The 22,318-nt window shown below is 40.0% G+C and overlaps 2 protein-coding genes across 16 annotated transcripts in view; both read left to right on the top strand.

Moving 5' to 3' along the window:
- Nucleotides 1-3,501, top strand: part of pacs2 (phosphofurin acidic cluster sorting protein 2) — a 37,183-nt gene extending 33,682 nt beyond the window's left edge. For all 14 annotated transcript variants that reach the window (XM_061794076.1, XM_061794072.1, XM_061794079.1 and 11 more), the window contains 3 exons: nucleotides 913-1,139; nucleotides 1,710-1,823; nucleotides 2,947-3,501. In XM_061794076.1, coding sequence (XP_061650060.1) covers nucleotides 913-1,139; nucleotides 1,710-1,823; nucleotides 2,947-3,068 — 463 coding nt within the window. In that variant the 3' untranslated portion in view covers nucleotides 3,069-3,501. The remainder of the gene's footprint in view (nucleotides 1-912; nucleotides 1,140-1,709; nucleotides 1,824-2,946) is intronic.
- A 2,929-nt stretch (nucleotides 3,502-6,430) lies between these two features.
- On the top strand, nucleotides 6,431-16,056 carry dcaf5 (ddb1 and cul4 associated factor 5). Of its 2 annotated transcripts, none has more exons than XM_061794095.1 (9): nucleotides 6,431-6,855; nucleotides 7,596-7,739; nucleotides 8,776-8,812; nucleotides 8,876-9,015; nucleotides 9,100-9,229; nucleotides 10,032-10,245; nucleotides 12,273-12,339; nucleotides 12,415-12,533; nucleotides 13,827-16,056. In XM_061794095.1, exons 1-9 carry the CDS (start codon nucleotides 6,648-6,650, stop codon nucleotides 14,964-14,966), a joined length of 2,199 nt encoding a protein of 732 aa, XP_061650079.1. In that variant the 5' UTR covers nucleotides 6,431-6,647; the 3' UTR covers nucleotides 14,967-16,056. The 2 variants fall into 2 exon arrangements, with proteins under 2 accessions (XP_061650079.1, XP_061650078.1); XM_061794094.1 differs by having other exon boundaries at nucleotides 6,432-6,855; nucleotides 12,412-12,533.
- Nucleotides 16,057-22,318: the final 6,262 nt, after the last annotated feature.

Below are 22,318 nucleotides of genomic sequence, written 5' to 3'. Positions count from 1 at the left end.
AATTTTAGTTGAAGTGTATTTTATTTTCCCTTTTCATTTTTTTGTCTTATCTTATTTAAAGGGTCTTTTATTACATTTTATGTAAAGGACACCCATGTCATTTGATTTTAAAAACACTTTCCTTGTCACTTTTATTTAAATTTATTGAAAAGGTACTTTATGTTCCCCCATTATATTTTATTTTATGGACACTTTATTTGCCCAGTTTTATTTCATTTTAAGGGTAGTTATTTGGCTCTTTTTAAAATGTTCTTTTCTTGAAAGGGTACCGGTACTTTATTTGCTATATTTCATTGTATCTCCATCTATCCCTGCATTTTCTCTACCGGGGTCGTGGGTGGGCTGGACCCTATCTCAGCTGACTTTGTCGCCAGGCAATCTTTCATTTTATTAAATTGTATTTAAAGGGGCGGCACGGTGGCCGACTGGTTAGAGCGTCAGCCTCACAGTTCTGAGGAGCGGGGTTCAATCCCCGGCCCCGCCTGTGTGGAGTTAGCATGTTCCCCCCGTGCCTGCGTGGGTTTTCTCCGGGCACTCCGGTTTCCTCCCACATCCCAAAAACATGCATTAATTGGAGACTCTAGATTTTCTGTAGGTGTGAATGTGAGTGCGAATGGTTGTTTGTTTCTATGTGCTCTGCGATTGGCTGGCAACCAGTTCAGGGTGTACCCCGCCTCCTGCCCGATGACAGCTGGGATAGGCTCCAGCACGCCCGCGACCCTAGTGAGAAGAAGCGGCTCAGAAAATGGAAGGATGGATGGATGGATGTATTTAAAGGGCACTTTATTTGGCCCATGTTTTGGACACAGCTCTTGTATTGTATGTCATAATATTTTACCTAATAATATGACCAACAAGTATAATAGAGCTGAACATGTGTGTGATGATGTCATGTTTGTTCTTTTCACACAGTTCTGGGGGTCAGGCAGAGCTGATGGGCCTTCAGGTGGACTACTGGGTGGCCGACAGGAAGAAGGACGTGGAGAAACGTGACTCCTCCTCGTCCTCCGCCGCCAAAAATACGCTCAAGTGCAATTTCCGCTCCCTGCAGGTCAGCCGGCTGCCTGCCGGGGGCGCCGAGCCCGGTACCCTGCCCACCATGTCCATGACAGTGGTGACCAAGGAGAAGAACAAGAAGGGTGAGGTCGGCACACTTGAACAAGTCGCACAGAAAGAAGAAAAAAAAAAAAAAAAGGAGAGGGAAACGTCGCATGTGTGTCAAGTGTCAAACATCATCTTTTCGTGTTCATTCACGAGGAAAGGCAAAAAGTCACAGAAAGAAAGGAGGGGAAAATGTACAATTGTTCACAGTCAAGTTGCGTTGCAAAGTAAAGTTTCAAACCTGTCGTCCTTTGATGTGACATTCTTGCAGCAAAGGGAAACAAACAAGTCTTGTACGCAAAAGAAAAGGTGAAAAATGTACATGGGTTGATGACATGGTTTGAACTCAAACTTGTAAAAAAATGTGTTCAAACAAATTTTGGCGGGTTTAGTTCGCCTTTAATGCAAGAAAGAAGGAAAGGAAGAACAAAGAGCAAAAAGAAGGGAAAAAGGGGAAAATATACAATTGTTGACAGTCACATGTCAAACTTAAGAGTCATTTGTTACATTCTTCCAGCAAAAGCAAAATAAGTTGCATAAAAAGGAAGGACGAAAGAAAAAATTGGGGAAAAACATACAATTGTTAACAGATTGGTGCGTTGTTACAGTGATGTTCTTGGCAAAGAAGAGCAAAGACAAGGAGGTGGAGTCCAAGAGTCAGGTGATCGAGGGCATCAATCGCCTCATCTGCACTGCCAAGCACCAGCACACCATGTTGACAGGTAACGTTACACTCGCTTTATTCAATACAACGCGGGTAGAAATGATGAATATGTTATAAAAGATCTAATTTGTCAAAGAAGAGACCAACTGTCTCACCATTTTGGACATTTCTTTTTGTCGCAGTATGACTCAAATGATTTCACTTTATGCATTATTTTATTATGTGGGTACTTAATTTGTCCCATTCAATAAAATTTAATATTATTTGGATTTTTTTAAAAAATGTTTAATTTAACAGTACTCTATTTGTGAAAGCTGCTTTACTTAATTTTATTTTTATTTTAAGTCTACTTCACCTGCGCCTTTTTATTTTATTATATTGAAGGGTAGTTGTTTTATTTAATCTAAGGGTACTTTATGGTACTTACTTTACGCACAAATTTTTGTAATGGTAGATCTACATTTACTTTTATATATTATTGTATTCATATATATATATATATATATATATATATATATAATATATATATTTAAAAAAAATAATATATATATATATAAAATATATATATATAAATATGTATATATATATACATATATATAAAGATGTATATATATATATATATATATATATATATATATATATATATATATAGAGAGAGAGATACAATATTCATTTTATATTATACATTTCATAATTTATTGCATTGAAAGGTTACTACAGTATTATTACTCAATAACAGTATTATTACTCAATTACTACTATTTTACACATTTATTATATATTTTTAATACCTTTTAAAAGTCTGTTTTAATGTCATGTACATTCATGTCAGCTACATTATTTAATATACCGGTTATTTCATTTACTTTCAATTTTAAGTCAGGTGTGTTTCATTTTCTTATGCCTTATTTAATATAAATTTACTTTGTTTTTAAATAAAGGGACTTAAATTGCCCCATTTTATTTTATTCTATTTTAAAGGTACTTCATTTAACGTAATTTTATTTTGGTTTATTTACTTTTGATTCATTAGATTTGTGTTTATTTTTAAGTAAGGGTACTTTAACAATCTGTTTCATTTCATTGAAATAGTTTTAAAATGAATTTAATTCACATGTATTTGTACAGTATTTTGTGTGTTGCCATTGGAATGAGCTGTGCCGTGTTTATTTATTGGCCAGTGTCGATCGACGGCGTGGAGTGGAACGACGTCAAGTTTTTCCAGCTGGCGGCGCAGTGGTCGTCGCACGTCAAACATCTCCCCATCGCCATCTTCGGCCACGCCAAAGGCCCCTCCTACTAAGAACCTTCACCCTCCTCTCCCTCCCCCTCGTGCCAACCCTTTTAACCGACTTTATTTATGTCATCTCTGTCGTATTGTTATGTTACAACCTTCCTCTCTGCTTTGTTATTGTTCTTTTTAGACACTTACTACTTAGGCTAAATGCTAATCTCGTGTCCAAAGTGGATGCTGTCGTACTAAAAGCACACACCGCACACAAAAAGGGGATATGAATGATATATATTTTAAAAAAAGACGTTTTGAAAAGGAGATTTTGAATGTATTTTTAAGCCGGGAAATGTTGGATGACACGTGCAATAGTAGAGATCATAAGAAGGGGACATATTATAAAAAACTGACTTTTTAATGGCTTGTATACAAATAGTTGGGAATTGGGTCTGTGGAGTGACTGCCCACCCATAAAATGTGAAATTAAACAACCAACAAAATCTTACGTTATCTGGTAATTTTTGAAAATGTGTCTGTGATAGTGCGATTCTGATCCCCCCCCCCCCCCCCCCCCCCTCCCCCCCCCCCCCCCCCCTGATGTCACAATCGGGCAATTTTACATAATACCACCCTCACACCAAGTTTTTCAGCCAATGTTCCAAAGTTCCTGAACAAAAAACGGCAAAAAAAAAAAAAACTTACACAGCAGAAAGACATATATTACATATATTGACAAGTGTATTTCACTCACTTGGTGATGATGATGTTATTAATACACCTGGGAACTGTTTTAAATTGCAGGAAAATACATAATATGCCTCCTTTAAAGCAAAATAGTCTTGACACAACAAATCATAGCACAACGCGAGTTCAAAGTACAATATTTAAGGCCCGTATCTCATCCGCGACTTGCAACAATGCGTGTGTGTGTTCTGCATCATGTTATATAGATTACATCTCAAGAGATGTAAAATGTATCGCAGCAGCTTCTTTGTCATGTTAGTCCATCGTGTGTGTCACGCACCTAACACATTTGAGAGGACCGTAAGGCATACAAGGCGCATTTGACATAGCAGTTCGTCCGCATAATCGTTCGCCAGATTCTCAATAAGTGCCTACATTTGCTTCAACGAGTTCCCAATCAAAACATCCCGGTGCTGATTGTACTTCAAGGACAAAAACATACACTGCATGTGCACTCATATGTTGTTTAAAAACACTAAATAAAGGCCCTTTTTTTTTCAACATTAGCTTTTATTTGATTTTTGTTGTCTTAAGTTGAAACCATTGTCATACCCAAAACCTGCGTGTAATAAAACTACTACACACACTAAAACATGCTGTTGAGTCAAGTTATTGCTTTTCCTGTGAAAACATTCACATAAAAATGTGTTATAATGCGAAACTAAAAATAGGGAAAATGAGCGAAAATTATGAAATACAAATTTAAAATTAAAATTTCAAAAATGAACAAAATTGATTTAATACACATAAAATGTACTCAAATGATTTAATAAAAACATTTAAAGCCCCAGTAATGTGAAAACAAATGTATTCTAAATTTGACATACTAGAGCGAAGTGTTGTGAACAACACTGCCAAATTTGACTAATTAAAAATATTTGCCGAGTATATAAAATAACTCTTCACAAATGTGAAAAATCAACTCATTATCTCCGCTCTCAAACGCTGTGGGCATGTCCGCTGAATGAGTGAAACCACACCCCGCTGAAAATGGATGCTACTTCGTATAGCATCTTTCTTATGCTTGCACATATCTTCTGTTTGGGCTGTGAACATGTGACTGTTTAAAGCCTCTGGTGACTACAATATATCCCACTGGGTCATCTCAAGGCTGTCAATGCTAGCTTGCGAGCTAACAGGCTTTCGGGGCTTCTCTTGGATGGCGGCGGGCTATTGCGGTGTTACCTCCTCACTTGGGAGTTTAAATAACGACATTGAGCTGTTCTGTAAATTGTGGCATCCAAGGAAGATGCATTTCCGGGGTGTAGGTTCTGTAGAGGTAGAAATGGCCAACAATGGGCAAATGAAGCTTCTGTGACGCACTGAAACACTTGGACCAATTGTTTCGGAAATGGGTTCATTTCTTGAAGCTTCAGTTACAGTGACCTCTATTGGTGAAAAGCAAGGCTGCAGTGGATTTAAAACATCTGCTTTCAAAAAGATTTTATGCAAACACATGCTAAAAGACTTGATGAATGTGTGTATTGTGTTATTGATGAGAGTCTTCTTAGGGGGGAAAAAAAATCATAATTTGGGTGTGCTTGTGTAACTATAGCCATTAAGTGGGATGAGAAACACTCAAATGAGGCACACTTTTTTTTTTTTGGACATTTTTAAAAATTTATTTAGCCAGTGTCTTTTTTTGGAAAATAATTGCTCACAATGAACATATGATGTTGGCATGCATAAAATGTATTTTTTTGGAACAGATGAGAGTTAATGTTTAGGGTTATCCAAACCCTATATAAATAGATATAAACCTGAGTAACAAAGTAAGTCAAGTACAAGACCAATGCTCTACCAACTGAGATAGCCAGGGATATGGGTAGAACTTGCTATGACACAATGCAGCGGAGAATCTATACAAAACCTGATAAAACTACCTTCAGACTCCAACGGTTCAACTTATTATCACCTGATTGGACCCCAAACCAGTCAGGTGATTCATTCAGGCAATGAAGAAATTCTGCTTCTAACGTCAAATGTCACGTGATTTGAAGCTCAGTCAAAAAATCAGGAAAACAAAAATAGTGAAAAAAAGTTTATAGGTAAGTATACCTCCACAATTGAGTCCTACATAGTTCTCAGTCTTTTTTTAGCAATTATCTTAAAACATATATGCTGTATTTAGAAACAAATATCTGAATTAACTTTACAGGGTCTTTAACAAAAAACATTTAATTTTAAAAAATCAATTGAAAATATTTCAATAAAATTACTAAAGATTAAAAATAACTAGAATCACTGAAAAAATAGACAAAGAAAATTAACTAAAATTATTTAATAAAAAAATAGCTGAAATGATTCAATAACAAAAGCTTGGGTCAGATGCAGAATTTGGGGAAAAAGAATGCGATCCAGAAATCCAATCAATACAAGACATATATGTGTGTATACATATAATTCAACACATTTTAATGTTTATATGAACAATTATAAATAAATAATAAAGTATAGTGCTGCAATAGTAATTATCTGTATACATATATAAATGTAATGGTGGTCTGATGTAATAATTTGACATCACTAAGAAAGTTTTTTTAATGACCTCTTTTAAGTATACACTTATCAGTGAGTTCTGTGTAGTAGTAGTCGTCAAACGGCTCATAGAAAGAACAAAAGCATTAATAATGCTCGTCAAAGGATTAAAGGTGTTGAATGATGATGCTTACTGACAGGCAGGGAGAGCGCGAGAGGGAGGGAGAGGGACGGGGGAGTCCTCCACTCCAGCGACCGGACTAGGAAGCATTCGCTCGGACTGCCATCCATAGACAGCCTCCACTCCACCACAACAATGAGCACCGCGCCGGGCTCAGGGCGTCACGAGTCGGCCAGCAGATGAGCAGTGAGCACGGATTCTGGTAGTCACTCAGCACCACCATCACCACCACCACCACCACCATCGTCATGAAGGAGCTGAAGGGCTGCGGTATGCGCTCGTCGGTGGGCTTTCTGTCCCGCCGTGGGCTGACGGGGCAGCCGCTGATGAAGGACGAGTTCCAGCGGCGCAGGCTGGCCGGCTGCACCAGCCTGTACAAGAAGGACATGCTCGGACACTTCGGCTGCGTCAACGCCATCGAGTTCTCCAACAACGGCGGCGAGTGGCTGGTGTCCGGTGGGTAACCCCTGCCCCGAGCTAATATTGCTAGCATGCTAATCTAACTAGCTAAGAAAAGGGACTACCTCGTAGCTAGCTAGTTAGCTTAGCATGCTAAGCTAACTAGCTACGAAGCCCCCTCCCCTTTCTCAAGTGTGATCATTTAGCTTAGCTTTCCTAACGTCAAAATCTTGCTTGACAAGCCCTCGGGCGGTGGCCGTATGTCAGCCAGGACGGGTGAAGCTCTTCAAGCCGCCCCAGAGTGTTCACGCAGCCGCCCACTTAGCCCGCTAAATAGTGTTTTGACGTGGCTAAAAATAGTCGTGTGGGCCTCCTAGTAGCATGACAGCCCTGCCATGGTTGTGAATTTTGTAACATTTTCACAGAGGTGGCGAAAGTACTCACACTTAGTACACAAGTAGAAGTACAAATACTTGTTTGGAGAAAAAAAAAAGTGGTTAAAGTACTAGTACTCATTCGACTCCTCTAAGTAGAAGTAAAAAGTTCAGACAATGAACTCTGTACTTTATTTACAGTGGTGGCAAAAGTACTCACACTCTGTAATTTAGTAAAAGTACAGATACTTGTTACAAAAAAAATCTGGTTAAAGTAGAAGTGCTGATTCAACTCCTTTACATAGGTAGAACAAAAACTATACAGACTCTGAACTCTGTACGTTAAGATATACATAAATATAACAGAAATATCTAGCTTCTCCGAATCTATTTCCTCATCACGTTGTTGTTTGGTGTCCACAGGTGGAGACGACCGCCGGGTACTCCTGTGGCACATGGAAGAAGCCCTCCACGCTCGCGCCAAACCACTCAAGTTGAAGGGAGAACATCTGTCCAACATCTTCTGCCTTGCTTTTGACAGCAGCAACAAGAAGGTCTTCTCTGGAGGTAATGCACACTCCATTAGCCCCTTTCACACTGCCCGCAGATATTTTTCTGCATTTATTTATTTTTTGGGTCCCAAAATAACGGCACCGACATGGTATGAAGAAATGAAGTTGACTTGGCAGTCTTCTGCCTTCTGAGGTACTATCAGAGCCGTAACCGAGGCAGTACACTGCCTGTGTGTAAAGGGAATTCACAACGTTCACTTCTCCTGTAGTCACACTAGAAACTGACATCATCAAATTATCTGATTGCGGGACAGCGACGACACATTTCTTCAATACAGTGGTGCCTTGAGATAAGAGTTTAATTTGTCCTGTGACAACGTTTGTAACTGAAATCACTCTTCTCAAATCATCTGTCCCCGTTGAAAAGAATTTAAATGCTATTAAGATGTTTTTTGTTTTTTTTTTTAAAATGAGAAAAGTAGCACTTTATAACAGTGACTCTCAAAGTGTGTTACATGTACAGATGGATATACTGTACATGGACGTCTGTACAGTATAGACGTCTGCTCAGCTCCTTGCAGAGGATAAAGAATACAATTATTAATTTTCCGTACCACTTATCTTTACTAGGGTCGCGCAATTTATTTTTTAAAATGTATATTATATGTAAATAAAGAAGACTGAGTATTATTATACTGAATGTCTAAATGTGTTACGACGCCATTTATGTTCAACTATCAGTTGCTTAAAGGGTTATGCGTTCGCATTAAACTTGTGGATTAAGTAAAGGCTTAACCATGTATTTGTTTTAAATGCACAAAGTGTAATTCTAAGTTTAATGTTTAGTTTGACAAAATACCAACTCTGAGTGGGAATAAACAACTTGATGCCTCTTTTTTGAAGAATTGTTGACTATTTGCCAAAGTGTTGCTTATTGTGAAGTGAGTTGAGTTCACTGCCACCATACACTCATACAGTCGGGTCACTCTTATCCAAAGGCACAGCTGTATCCTACTTTGTCTGTTACGACACTGATGCGGCAATGTTACGGGATCTCTGGATGACTTTTCTGTTTCTTTGCTGTGGAACAGGAAACGACGAGCAGGTGATTCTTCACGACGTGGAGAGGTACTTTAACTTTTAGCCTCTTCGGTCGTCAGGAAAGCAACCAATTGGTTGTTGTTGTTCCAGGCGGGAGACGCTCAATGTATTCCTGCACATCGACGCTGTGTACAGCCTCTCGGTCAGCCCGGTAAATGACAACATCTTCGCCAGCTCATCGGACGACGGCCGCGTCCTCATCTGGGACACCCGAGAACCTCCGCATGGAGGTATCGCCTGATCTATCTGCCACAGCCCATCTAGCCAGTCGGGCCTATAACATGTATTTAAAGTCATTTCTTACCCGTCTCTAGAACCGTTCTGTCTGGCCAATTACCCGTCGGCCTTTCACAGTGTGATGTTCAACCCGGTGGAGCCCCGACTGCTGGCCACCGCCAACTCCAAGGAAGGGGTCGGGCTGTGGGACATTCGCAAGCCGCGCAGGTTAGGATGCCATGCCTGAAAACTCAAATCAGCCCCCGACACAAAATTCGACAGATATGTCTATCGTAACAGGATGCATGAAAAAGTCTCAGGGACCTATGCCTGAAATTGAACAGGTACAGAGCAGCCATTTGGGCAAATTCAGTATCCTAGACCAGTGATTCCCAACCACTGTACTGCAGCACATAAGTGTGCCAACTCAATTGGTCCAAAAATGATTATGTAGTACAAATTAGGGGTGGAACAACTTCAGATTTTTTGTAGTTGACGCGAAGGTGATGATAGTCGGGTCAGGGTCGATTAATCGATTACCTCATTGGTATTGTTTCCAGTTGTCAACACGCTGTGAATGCTTTCACCTCCAAATTAAACCCTACTCACTTTCCCCGCCTTCCTTGGTTTCACTGAGCCCACCCCTTCCGACTCATCCAATCACATTCAGATACCTTCATGGCCTGACAGACAGTCAGAACTTGTAAATATCTGAGTAAATTTAGACGTTTTGTTACATTTTTGTGTGGTGTTAATTTTGTTTGGTGGTGTGCTGTGTGCCTTGGCTTAATAAAGGTTGTGAAACACTGACCAAGACAGATGGGCGATGCTAAATTGTACCTCATGAAATGTCCACGAGGTTGCACACGCTCTCTATTTCATACGTGTATTCAGATGACAGTTTTCCTGCAACAAGGTGTGAAATGAGTGAAATGAATGTTAATTATTTGATATACATATTGACTTTATTGTAACGTGTATTTGTATCCAAACATTGAACATTAATTTTGCATTATTCTGTATGTCCCAGCACGCTGCTGCGTTACGGCGGCAGCATGTCGCTGCAGAGCGCCATGAGCGTGCGCTTCAACAGCACGGGCACGCAGCTGCTAGCGCTGCGCCGCCGCCTGCCGCCCGTCCTCTACGAGCTTCACTCGCGCCTGCCCAGTTTTCAGTTTGACAACCAGGGCTACTTCAACTCCTGCACCATGAAAAGCTGCTGCTTCGCCGGCGACCGTGATCAAGTGGGTGGGCACACTTGATTTGAACTTCAAATGACGAGGCACCAAAATAAATAAATAAATAAATATATATATATATATATTATATATTTATTTTATTTTTTTTAATCAATCAAAATTTAAAGTATCTTATTTCAATCAATTATCATTAGTGGAAAAAAAAATGTTATCTTTTATTTTTCTAAAAATAAAGGCCTCCCCCATAATTAACACCTGACCCCAGATTGACAACTCGTCAGGCCAGTGAACACTATATTAATATAGTAGTACTTGCTATAGATTTGGAATTTGCACCTACATTTTTTTTTGCTGTTATATAAAAAAGTTCATTTACAATATATTTCTCCAAAATAGTTTTAATTTTGTCGTGTCAACGGCAGCCTGTTTTGGCGGCAAACTAGTTGGGCCTAAGCTAATTGGAGAATCTGCTGGTTGTTTCCAAATATTAAAAAAAAAAAAAATTTCACGTTTGTTCGGTCTCATAGTTTTTTATTTATTTTTTTGCAGTATCTACAGGAGCACATTCAGGCAGTAAACTAGTTGGGCCTGGATTAATTGTGCCATCTGCTGGTTGTTTCCAAATAGTGTCATCCAACTGGCTTCATTACCTGATCGTGTGTTGTTTGGGTCTGCAACAATTTTTTTATTATTATTTTTTTAACCTTCTTCGCTTGGTAATATCTACAGCAGTCTTTTTTGGCAGCAAACTTGGTGGGCCTGAAATAATTGTGCCATCTACTGTTTGTTTCTCAAATATTTAAAAAATAAATCTTTTTAAGTTTGTTTGGTCCCACACCCTCTTTTTATTACATTCTTTTTCAATATCTGTGCAGCCCATTTAAGCAGCAGATGTGCTGGGCCGGAATTAATTGCTGTTGCTGGAGTGAATCGCCACAATGGTGCCATAGCTTAAAAGTTGGAGCAACCACATTAGATGAAAGAAATTTCACATGAAAATGGATGAATCGTGCCCGTTTTTACTTCTCTTGTGACGATGACAGACTATCATTTACTGTTGGTACAGACATTTTGTTGCTCTTTGTCTGCTACACCCACCCATCGTGTCCTGCGAGAAATGGGACTACAGCGCATTGGCGTTCCCCGGTGGTTCAGGCGCAATCATACCTGACTAGCATTTTAACACGCCGCAGAGCTTGTATCCTTGGAGACAACAGAGAGGGGGAAAAAAAAAAAACCACGCAGAGCCTGGGCCACAGTTTACACCAGGAAAATCATAATAAGACATCTTCATATTTTGCAGCAGCAGAACATTGTTTGACATGCACAGAATCAGACCCAGAAGTCAATTGAAGTGAATTGACAGAATGTGACATGTTGACTCTGTTGTTTTCACCCAAAGATAAATGTGCCATGAAGAACAAATAGATTTTTTTCCTGTTACTTTTGAAACCTCACGTCGCCCACGTGTTTACCGACGGCCTTCACACAAACCTCTACCACCTGTAAAACACAGCAGCGAGCAACCTTTGAATCTGGCTCATATGCAACAATAATACAGTGAGGGAAGCCTCTGATAGCCAAAACTGTCAATATTGGAGGACATTTTCCCCACTCTGTGTGAACATTTTGTATAAATAAAACAATAACATTTGAAAAAGACTGGTGATGGAGGAAATATAACTAGAATAAAAAAATGACTTAAGTATTTTAAGTTCAAATTAAAATGACGAAACAAAATTTGATATATTTTGGTTATGATGAAAAATAGAATATGTTAATACATTTTATTTAAAATAACTGCTTAGAGCATTAAGGCATACAATCTGAATGTAATTAATTTCATTAATACATTTTCTAATGAAAATTATTGCAACTTTTTTTAATGCGTTCATTTATGTATTTTAATGTTTTTAAGCACAGATTTCTGTACTTTTTTTAAAAAAAACCTTTTAAACCGCTAAAGTGAAATGCTATCCTGTTAGCTTCCTTCCTTTTTAAAATGTTTTTAATTATTTGCGTCTGTCGGCGCTTAAATATCCTGAGACTTCTTCCCTTATGTGTGTCCTCAGTACATCCTGTCCGGCTCAGATGACTTTAACCTCTACATGTGGAAGATTCCCAAGGACCCTGAAACGGGTGAGTGATTTGTGAATGCATCAAGCAGGAAAGCGACATCTCTTGCAGTTGCTGTTATCTTTTGCTTTACAGCAGGTCGCGTGGTGAATGGGGCGTTCATGATTCTCAAGGGCCACCGCTCCATCGTCAACCAGGTCCGCTTCAACCCGCACACGTACATGATCTGCTCGTCCGGTGTGGAAAAAGTCATCAAGGTGGGTAAAGGTTTATGTTAACCATAAAAGGGCAAAAAAGAGAAAATGTGAAGTTTTCTTTTTTGTCTTTTTTAATTTTTGCATTCTCATTCAGAGATTATTTTCATTGGGGAAAAAAATACTTCTTATCAAAAGTCAATGCACACACACATAGTGCCTTGACCTATGAATATTAGTTGCTCCGTGACCATGCTCTTAACTCATCTCAAATCATATTAATACTCATCTCAAATCATATTTCTCCATTGAAATAAATAGGAACGCTATTAATCTGCTTCAGCCCCTTAATGAAACACGAACAAAAAAACGTGTAACATGATTTTTAAATAGAAAATAGCACTCTATAGTATTTATGTTTGTAATAACAGATTGTAATAACACCATTAAATCTAATAACATCATTAAATATAATTTAAAAGAATTAAACACTTTGTGCATCATGATAATTCAGTGGGCGCTCCTATGTCACTTGTGCTTCACCACCAGGGGGCACTATAAAATATGCATGCGGATATGAACAAAGTGTCCTAACTGCTCGGTAAGCTGCAGTATTAGCAGTGATTTATTTATTTTTTTTGCAGAGGATATTTGCATGTGATTATTGCTATATTGTCTTTCTACGTGTTTCTGCACCGTTTGTTTTCAAATATCGGTTGCTTAAAAAGGTTTGTAACGCCACAACAATGGTGCCAGTTTCGTTAGCCTGTCTATTGGCGTTTCACATTATGTGTTAGCATTAAGCTAGCAGACTTTTGTACCGTAAAGTTACATTATGTGGTTTGGTTAAATACACAATGTGAAATTGTCTTTGTTTTAGGGTTGGTTTGACAGTAAACTTAACTAAAAGGAGTGGCAATAAACAGCTTGAAGTGGGGAAAAAAAAATAAAAAAATCATTCAGACAGAAAACAATTATTACTGTCGGGTGGAAACCTCGTATGTCCAAATTTGGTGAAGTTAATATTTTTTCCCAAATCTGTAATATTGGTCAGTCGACACATGGGTCTGTTATTTTTTACAAAATACTGCCCAAACGAAAGTGTTGAAAATGGCTTGCTCTCTTTAACGATGAAACAAGTAATTAATAGACAACTTAATAGTTTGACTCCATATTTGTATTCTTATTAATGTAATTCCATTTATTTATGCATATAAAGATGCACATCCCAGTTCATTTTAAAACTACTAATAGAAAAGTATTGTTATTTTTCCAAATTGAAAAGCAGCGACTTATGCCAGCGTCCTCACACGCGCTGTTTTTCAAATGATAATTGTTGTTGTGTGCGTGCGTCAGGTGTGGAGTCCTTACCAACAGCCCGACAGCCTGGGCGATTTGGACGGGTGCGTGGAGGACAAGTGTCGCAGCCTGTACACGCACGAGGAGTACATCAGCCTGGTGCTGAACAGCGGCAGCGGCCTGTCGCACGACTACGTGAGCCAATCCATCCAGGAGGACCCGCGCATGATGGCCTTCTTTGATTCCCTGGTGCGTCGCGAGATCGAGGGCTGGAGCTCCGACTCGGACTCGGACCTGAGCGAGGACGCCATCATGCAGCTGCACGCCCGTGGCCGGCGCGCTACCCGTGCTACCACGGCGGCGGCGGCGGCTGCGGCGGCGGCGGCGGTGGTGGCTGCTGAAAGTGCGGCTGGAGCCGTAGTTGTAGCAGATGACTCTGATAATTCCAGCTCAGGAGGGGACGGCGAGGGGCGCGCCACGAGACGGAGCAGCCGGCCGCCGTCGGGCTTCCTGGCAAACGACGACTCGGACTCCAGTGAGTTCTGGCTGGACCCGATGCCGCGCCCTCGCTCGCCGAGCCCACGCGACTACACCACCCTGTCCATCCCCTCGTCCACCTCCCCCTCTCTTCCCGCCAGCGCCTCCAGTTCCTCGGCCAGCGCCTCCAGCTCCAGCAGCGACGACGAGGAGCGACGCAGCGCTGTGCGACAGCGCAACGTGTCAAGGCGGCGACGCATGCGCGTGGTGTCGCGCGCCGGCGAGCGGGCCGACGTCGACTCCGCCGGGCAGGCCCTGTTCTCCGCTGTCGACTCATGCAGCTACCCGTCTATCTCCGTCCACGACTTGACGTCATCGGAGGGAGAGGAGTCTGAACGCGACGCCGGGAAACGACTCAGCCTGTCGGATTTGGTGTGCGGCAGCCCGGTGATGTCGCTCGAGAGTCAGGAGGACGGGAGCCAGTCGGCGACGGGACGTCACGGCAGGACTGAGACCATCTCGGATGACGGCGAGGCGGGAGTGAACGGACGCCACAGAGAAGCCGCCACTGTCGGACTGCCGGGGGACGAGGCCGGCGTTACGGAGGCGGCGGCGGACACGAGGACGGGAGAAAGGCTAAAAGTCCCCACGCAGAAGCGGACTCACGTGGGATCAGAAGAGGGTGAGTGCGGCTCCTCAGAGAAGAAGCTCAAAACATAGTCTCCGCTTTTGATTTAAGTTGGGTTTTCATTAGTTTAGAGGTCACGTGAGTTAAAAAAAAAAAAGTCAGGAAGTGAAGTCGTTGATTTTGAAGTGGAACACATTGGCTGTTTGCGGAATGATTCACTCATTCCCGAATCACTATACCTATTTTTAAAGGTTTATGCTCATGCCGAAGCAATAAAAGTATTACTCGTGGCATCTTGGTGCCAAGGAACTATGTTGACAGTTGAGGAGTTTGCTTTCGACAAAAGAAGTGCTTTTGCGCCACCTTGTCACATCTATAGGTAATAGTAAGTCTTTTTAAAGTATTTTAACTGTTGTGCAATTAACTATAAATGCCATAAGATGGCGGCAAAAGACTCCTTTTGTCAAAATGAAGCTCCTCAACTCATTTTAGCACCGAGATGCCACCAGAAGGCAGCAATTAACCACATATTTTGGTTAATCCGTGAGTAATTGATGCCCCTTTTTTTTACTGGCACAAAATGGTGACAAGCGACTACTTTTGTGAAAATGAAGCTCCTCAACTCACTTAAGCACTGAGATGCCACCAAAAGGTGGCAATCGTGGATTTTCCCTAATCTTTGAGTTACTGATGCCCGCTCCCAAATGTTTTACTGTACTGCAGTTGTCTATAAATGCCACAAGATGACGGCAAAGGACTCGTGATTAAATGAAGCTCCTCAACTCACTTCAGCGCTGAGATACCACCAGATGGCGCCTTAGCAACACTGTTATTGTTTGCACTAAAGGTCTAGTACAAATCCCTATATAAGTGATTAGGTAGTAGGGAATGAGTGAATGATTCCAAACACACCCATTTTGTTATCAGTACCAGTGTTTTTATCGCTTTGGTGGTCATGTGATGAAAAACAAAAAAGACAGGAAGTGAAGTCGTTGATTTGGACATGGCGCACAAAGTGACTCACCATTTTCTTTCAAGCGTACACGTTCCGTTTGGACGGTTTTTTGTTTTTGTTTTTTTTGTCTTGATGGGCGCCGGAAGGAGATGACGAATGCCGTTGTGTTTATACCATTACAAGGCAGACATGTTGTTTTCTGTCAATAAAGACTGTCTTGTTCTCCAGCTTTAACTCTTCCTTTGGCACAGTCATCATTGGATCATAGGAAAATGTTCTTTTCCTGGTGGTTTTTCCCTCGTGACCTTCCTTCCTTCCTTCCTTGCTTTTCTCCCCTCAAAACCAGTTTTTATTTTTGCATCCTTATGTTCTCCATTCCCTCACTACAACCTGCTTTTCTGCATTCCGTACCTTCTTCCTTCCAAATCAGACCTGTTTTTTTCCTCTTGTTTTCCTGTCAACTTTTCCTTCCTGATTGCTTTGTTTCCTTCCTTCCTTCCTTCCCTCAGACTTGCTTTTTAGTCATGCATTCCTAAATTCATTCTTCCTTTGCTCAACCCTACTTTTTTGCATTCCTTCATTTCCTCCTTCACCTCTGTTTTTTTTTTAATTCATGCATGCTTCCTTCCTTTGCTTAAACCTATTTTTCCTTTTTTCCTTCACATATGCTATTTTTCATTTCCTACCTTTCTGGCTTTCTTTGTTCCCTCTTCCTTCCTTCCCTCAGACCTGCTTTTTAATTTGCACCCTTTCTACTTTTGCTTGCCTCCCTTCCTTGTTGCCTTTATTTCCTCCTTTACATCAGTTTTTTTATTCATGCATCTTTTCATCCTACTGTTGCTTAAACCTACTTTTCTGCCTTCATTCTTTACCTCCTTTCTTTCACCTCAGACCTGCTTTTTTGTATTTTCCTTCCTGGCATACAGGTACTCACTGTATGTAAGTATTCAGACCCCCTTAAAATTTTCACTCTTTTTTTATATTGCAGCCATTTTCTAAAATCATTTGTTAATTTTTTTTCCCACATTAATGCACACACAGCACCCCATATTGACAGACAAAAAACGGAATTGTTGAATTTTTTGCAGATTTATTAAAAAAGAAAAACTGAAATATCACACAGCCATAAGTATTCAGACCCTTTGCTCAGTATTTAGTAGAAGCACCCTTTTGAGCGAATACAGCCATGAGTCTTTTTGGGAGTGATGCAACAAGTTTTTCACACCCGGAGTTTGGGATCATTCGCCATCCTTGGCTTAAACCTACTTTTATTCCTTCCTGTTTTCCTTCACATGCTTTTTTTCATTTCCTGCCTTCCCCCAACCATTCTTCCCTCAGACCCGAACCCCTTCCTTCCTTTGCTTAAATGGACTTTTCTGTCTTCCTTCCTTCAAGAACTTGCCCAATATCGCTTTAAAATCCACTTTCTTTGCTCTCTACTCCAACTATTTGGCATTTACCGCACCTGTAAAAAAAAAAAAAAAAAAAAGTATAGTTTTTGCCCACTCTGTATGCAGGTTGTGTTAACTTTCCATACCTTCACAGAATTTTTAAGATGTGTAGTGATCAAAATATGTAATTTATTATTATTGTTATTATTTTAATGTGATTCAAATTAAACTATAGGATTTCAGCAAAATCATTAAACAAAACATGGTAATTAAAAAAAAAAAAGAAAAAAAAAGAGAGAGTGCCCGTTCAGTCTGGTTTCCCAAAAATTGCCAATATTTTACAAATTCTGCCAGGGTATTTAAACCTATGGAGATTCAGACTCCCTCCCAGCTGCAGTCAGAGCAGGAGCTATTCACTGCAGCGAACACAAGTGGCCGCTAAATGATTGTCACCGGTGGCGGAGGCACTTGAATAGCAATTCGTGTAGCGGATGCATGCATGCATGCATGTGCATCGCCAATCGCAGATAGCCCCATATAGTCAAATATTTTGTCTTATTTGAAGCGTAGCCAAAGTTTATCAAGTTGTTTACAACGGCATCCGCCGCTCGTTGTGACTTATCTGCAGGAAGTGGACATCCTCGGTTTCACCCTTATGACTCCACTGGGATGCTCATTTATGCTTGCGCACTGGAAGCGTGTTTACTTTCTGAGCTTGACGCCACTTCGAAAGCACTTATTAGCTGGAAGAGAATACGTTTGTGTATTGTTCCCCCTAGAAACTCATTTTGTCTAATGCAGTGGTTATATAAAGTCTACACACCCCTGTTCAAACGTCAGGTTTTGGTGATATGAAATATGAGACTAAGATAAATCATTTAAAAACTTTTTCCACCATTAATGTGATCTATATATAATCGGTACAACTTAATTGAAAATAAATAGAATATTTTTGAAAGTGGATGTAAAAATAAACAACTTGAGTTAATATGGACGGTGGAGGGAATTATGAACAGTTCAAAATAGTAGTCTGTGTTAACACCAAACCTTCAGGCTTCTGTTAGAACTCATAAAAAACATCAGGAAAAGACTACTAGAACATCTGAACTTTATTTGGGGTTAATTCAGAGGCACTTCAGATGGTGGCAGGTGTGTGCTGAGTCCCATTTAACATGAATTTAAATGTGACTGGTTATTGTGAACACCGCCACTTCCCCTGTTTTAAGGGGCTGTACACACTTGTGCAACCACATTATGGTAACAAGTTTTGAAGTTATTTATCATATTTCATATCACAAAAACCTGGCATATGGTCAGGCTTTTTATAGCCACTGCCACTGTATTTCTTTGTATTTTGTAATGTTTTATCTTTTTTCTAATTTTACACTAGTTTTTATTTTTGTATTTTGCTAATATTTGTATACGATTATAAAAAGTTTTCTATTTTGGTCTAATAGTTGCTACTGTTTCCTAATTTTGTATTTTTATATTTTCTACTAACATTTGTATAATATTTTCAATTATTATTATTTTTTTAATAGTTCACCTTCCTACATTCCTAGCTTGACTGTACTTCTAAAGCTTGCATTAGCTGCAAGCCAAACCAGTAGTTTTGACTGGCATTTATCCGGGTAAACTGGTTGTGCATGCTCGGCGTGGTGGGAAACGCCCTCCCTCCCAGGCCACGTTCACACGACTGCGAGGTTCTATGAAGTTGGAAAAAACAATTGGTTGTAATGATGAGAATAATAATAATAATAATAATAATAATAATAATAAGTGGCCTCCACCCATTTCCAATGAAGTACAGTGATGGAGCAAAACTCCTCTCCAATTCTGCTCGCGTTTCCACCAAATCCGAAGTCTGTTGCTAAGCATCAGTTGCGACACCGATGTTATGGTAAACAACTTGGAATACGATGATATTGCAATATTTTGCCATCAGCTAGAATTTATATATTGGAAAACAAACTTGGTTTATCAACAAAAAGTAACACCAATCTCAACTCTGTTGTGAGTATCGATGGAGACCGTTTTAACATTTCTGATGGTTAGTATTACCATTTCAAATTGCAATTATCGCCACTTTCACTTGCGTCTCGGAAACTAGCAGCTCTCTTCCGTCTCCTCCCGTTCGGTGTGCGCCGCAACAGCAAACAAAAGGAGGAAAGCAGAAGACACCAACCATAGAAGAAGACAGACGAAACATGGCACAAGGCAGGACAGGTGATGAGAATGCTTTTCACTTAATTTTCAAATGTTTCGCTTTTTGTAATTTTTTTTAAATACTTTTGTATAATTTGCTAAATATTTTCATACCAATTCTATTTTACATTTTAAAAATGTTTCTAGTTGTATATTTTTTCTAATATTGTAGTATTTTCAGTCTAATACTTGTGTGTTTTTGTGCATTCTTTTATTTATATAACTGATTCAATATATTTTTTAATTTCATTAAATTCACCTGATATATTTTAGTATATTTTTAATCTTAATTCTTACAGCTTTGTATTTTTCCAAATCTTGTCCAACTCCGTTTGTATTATTTTCTAAGAATTTACATTTTTAATTTTATTACATTTACATTAATGTATTTTAGTATTCCCCCCCCCCCACCTATTTCTTAACATTTTGTATCCCCCCCCCCCCCCACATTTTTTTTTTTTTTTTACTATTTTCTTGCGTATATATACAATGGACTTCCTCATACTCGTGATTTTGGCACCCTTGGATTCGCCTATTGGCAGATTTCAATTTTTTTTCTTTTTATACTTCTACTACTTTCTATAGATTTTTTTCTAATATATATGTAATTTATTTTTTATTTATAGTATGTACACATTTCTGTTTTTGTATTATTTAGTAGATTTTTTATGAAGTGTATTTTTTGTCTAATGTTCTTGCATTATATTTCACTGTTGTCCTAGACTTTTCTCATAATGTTTTGGTATTCTGTGCGTTTATTTTTCAAATCATTTATTTTTGGTCTAGTCGATTGCTTAGGCATTTGTTACATTGTGCAAATGTACCTAATGTTATGCCTTGTGACACTCACATTCTTTCATCAATGATGATGATAATACTGATAACTACTGTGATTAGATATTTTTTGGGGGGCTCATTACAATGGAGAGAAGACATTTTCATAGCATTTCATAACTTTTCATTGTGAGTCTTCTTTTAGTGGGAACTTGACTTTGTGAGCTCATTTAGACACACACGGTCCGTCTGACTCAGTTCGTTTGACCACAAATGCATCACAGTACAATTCAATGGGATTATCATCCCATACATGGCCAAGCGTTCCCTTTCCCAACATGACTGGAATACCTTGGGAAGCTGCCAGGGAGCCCGGCACCGGCGGCGGCAGCAGTTCTTTGCGAGACCCTGACTCCTACGTCCGTGCGCTTGGAATTCTGCGCATGAGAAAGAAGTTGTCACGGTAGCGCCTGGAACGGCTTTGCTGCAACGTTTAAGCACTTTATGCGGATGAGTTGATTTATGTGTCATTTGCTTGTTGTGAAGCTTTTAATGGGGTGGAAACAGGAGCCTCCCGGGACAGACTATTGGGGACACCTGCTAATGCTATCTACTATATACAGTATATAGATATAACTTTTGTATGCACGCACAGAGCGTAACAAAGTACGGGCTTGCCTTGCAACAAGCGGTGGAGTCTGTCGGTGACATCACTTTCCCAAACATTCATGTCATCCATCCCCTTTGGAAGTTTGTCCATATATAGAAGAGCGCTCTGACTACAGCTCACTGGGGCTATCCCTGCTTCACCTCGGTGAGGAAAAGAAGACAAAGGAGGCGGAAGGGGAAGGGGAGGACGACCTTACAAGGCAGAGCGACCTGCACGCCGACTGATTTGACACGGACTCACCTTTGCTCCTCAAGGGTTGTGTGTGTATAGACTCTTCGTTATGTTCAGGGAGGCCGGAGTAAAACCCAAACCGCTGGATGGACAGTTTGCCAGGATTCAGTTGGGATTGGGCCCGCGCCAGCTGCTAACAACAAACAAGTCCTCAAGCACCAACCTTGAGACCCTAACCGTGGCTTCAAACCCTGATTTGAAACTCTAACCTTGTCTTGAATCCCTGACTGCGGCTCGAAAACCCTAACCCAGGCTCGAAGCCGTAATTTTAAAACCGAACTTTGACTTCAATACCATTTTCAAATCGTAACCTTTATTTGAAACCTTGAAACCCTAACCCTTGTTTGAAACCCTAACACTGGCTTCAAATCTAAACTTGAAACCTTAATCCTGGTTCAAAACCCTAATTTGAATTAGAAAAGCTCATCGGCTTTGAAGACCGATTCAAAAGCCTAACTTGAAACCCTAATCTTGGCTTGAAACCAAAACCTTGGTTTGAAAACCTAATTTGAAACCCACCCTAGGCTTGAAACCCTAATTCGAAAGTCCAACAATTGCTTGAAATCTTGATTTGAAACATTGACCCAATTATGAAACAAACTTGAAACGCTAATCCTGGATTGAAACATGAATCTTGACTTGAAACCCTAACTGCAATTTGAAAACCTCATTTCAAAACCTAACCCTGGACTGAAACCCTAACCCTGGCTTTAAACCCTATCAGTGGCTTCAAGCCACAATTTAAAACCATAACTTGAAACCCTAACCCTGGATTGAAACTAATTTGAAATCCAAAACTTGGTTTCCAACCCTAATTTGAAACCCTGACCCTGGTTTGAATCCCTATCCCAGGCTTGAAACCCTAATTTAAAACGCTAACCCTGTCTTGACCCCCTAACCTTAGTTTAAAACCCCAAATTTGGCTTGAAACCCTAACCCTGGTTTAAAAACGCAAATTTGAAATCCTAAACTTGAAACCCTACCCCAGGTGCAAACAAAGCAACATATTGAAAAAATGACTTGGTAAGGTGTTTCTGGGTGATGCAGCTCTACTGGAACATTCTTGACAGGCTATATTCCCTAACTGGGTGTGTTGATGATGTCATCATGGCGCGCCGCGTTTTAGCATGTCTGCCCCAAATCTCACACAAGCGTATAAGTGGTGTGAACTCTGGTGACCACAAACACAGGATTACCTCTTGTAATATATGGGATGTA

The sequence above is a fragment of the Phyllopteryx taeniolatus genome, chromosome 13 (genome assembly GCF_024500385.1).
Source record: "Phyllopteryx taeniolatus isolate TA_2022b chromosome 13, UOR_Ptae_1.2, whole genome shotgun sequence".
Lineage (NCBI taxonomy): Eukaryota > Metazoa > Chordata > Actinopteri > Syngnathiformes > Syngnathidae > Phyllopteryx > Phyllopteryx taeniolatus.
Note: the sequence above shows the minus strand (reverse complement) of the source record. Positions and strands in the feature narration are given on the sequence as shown.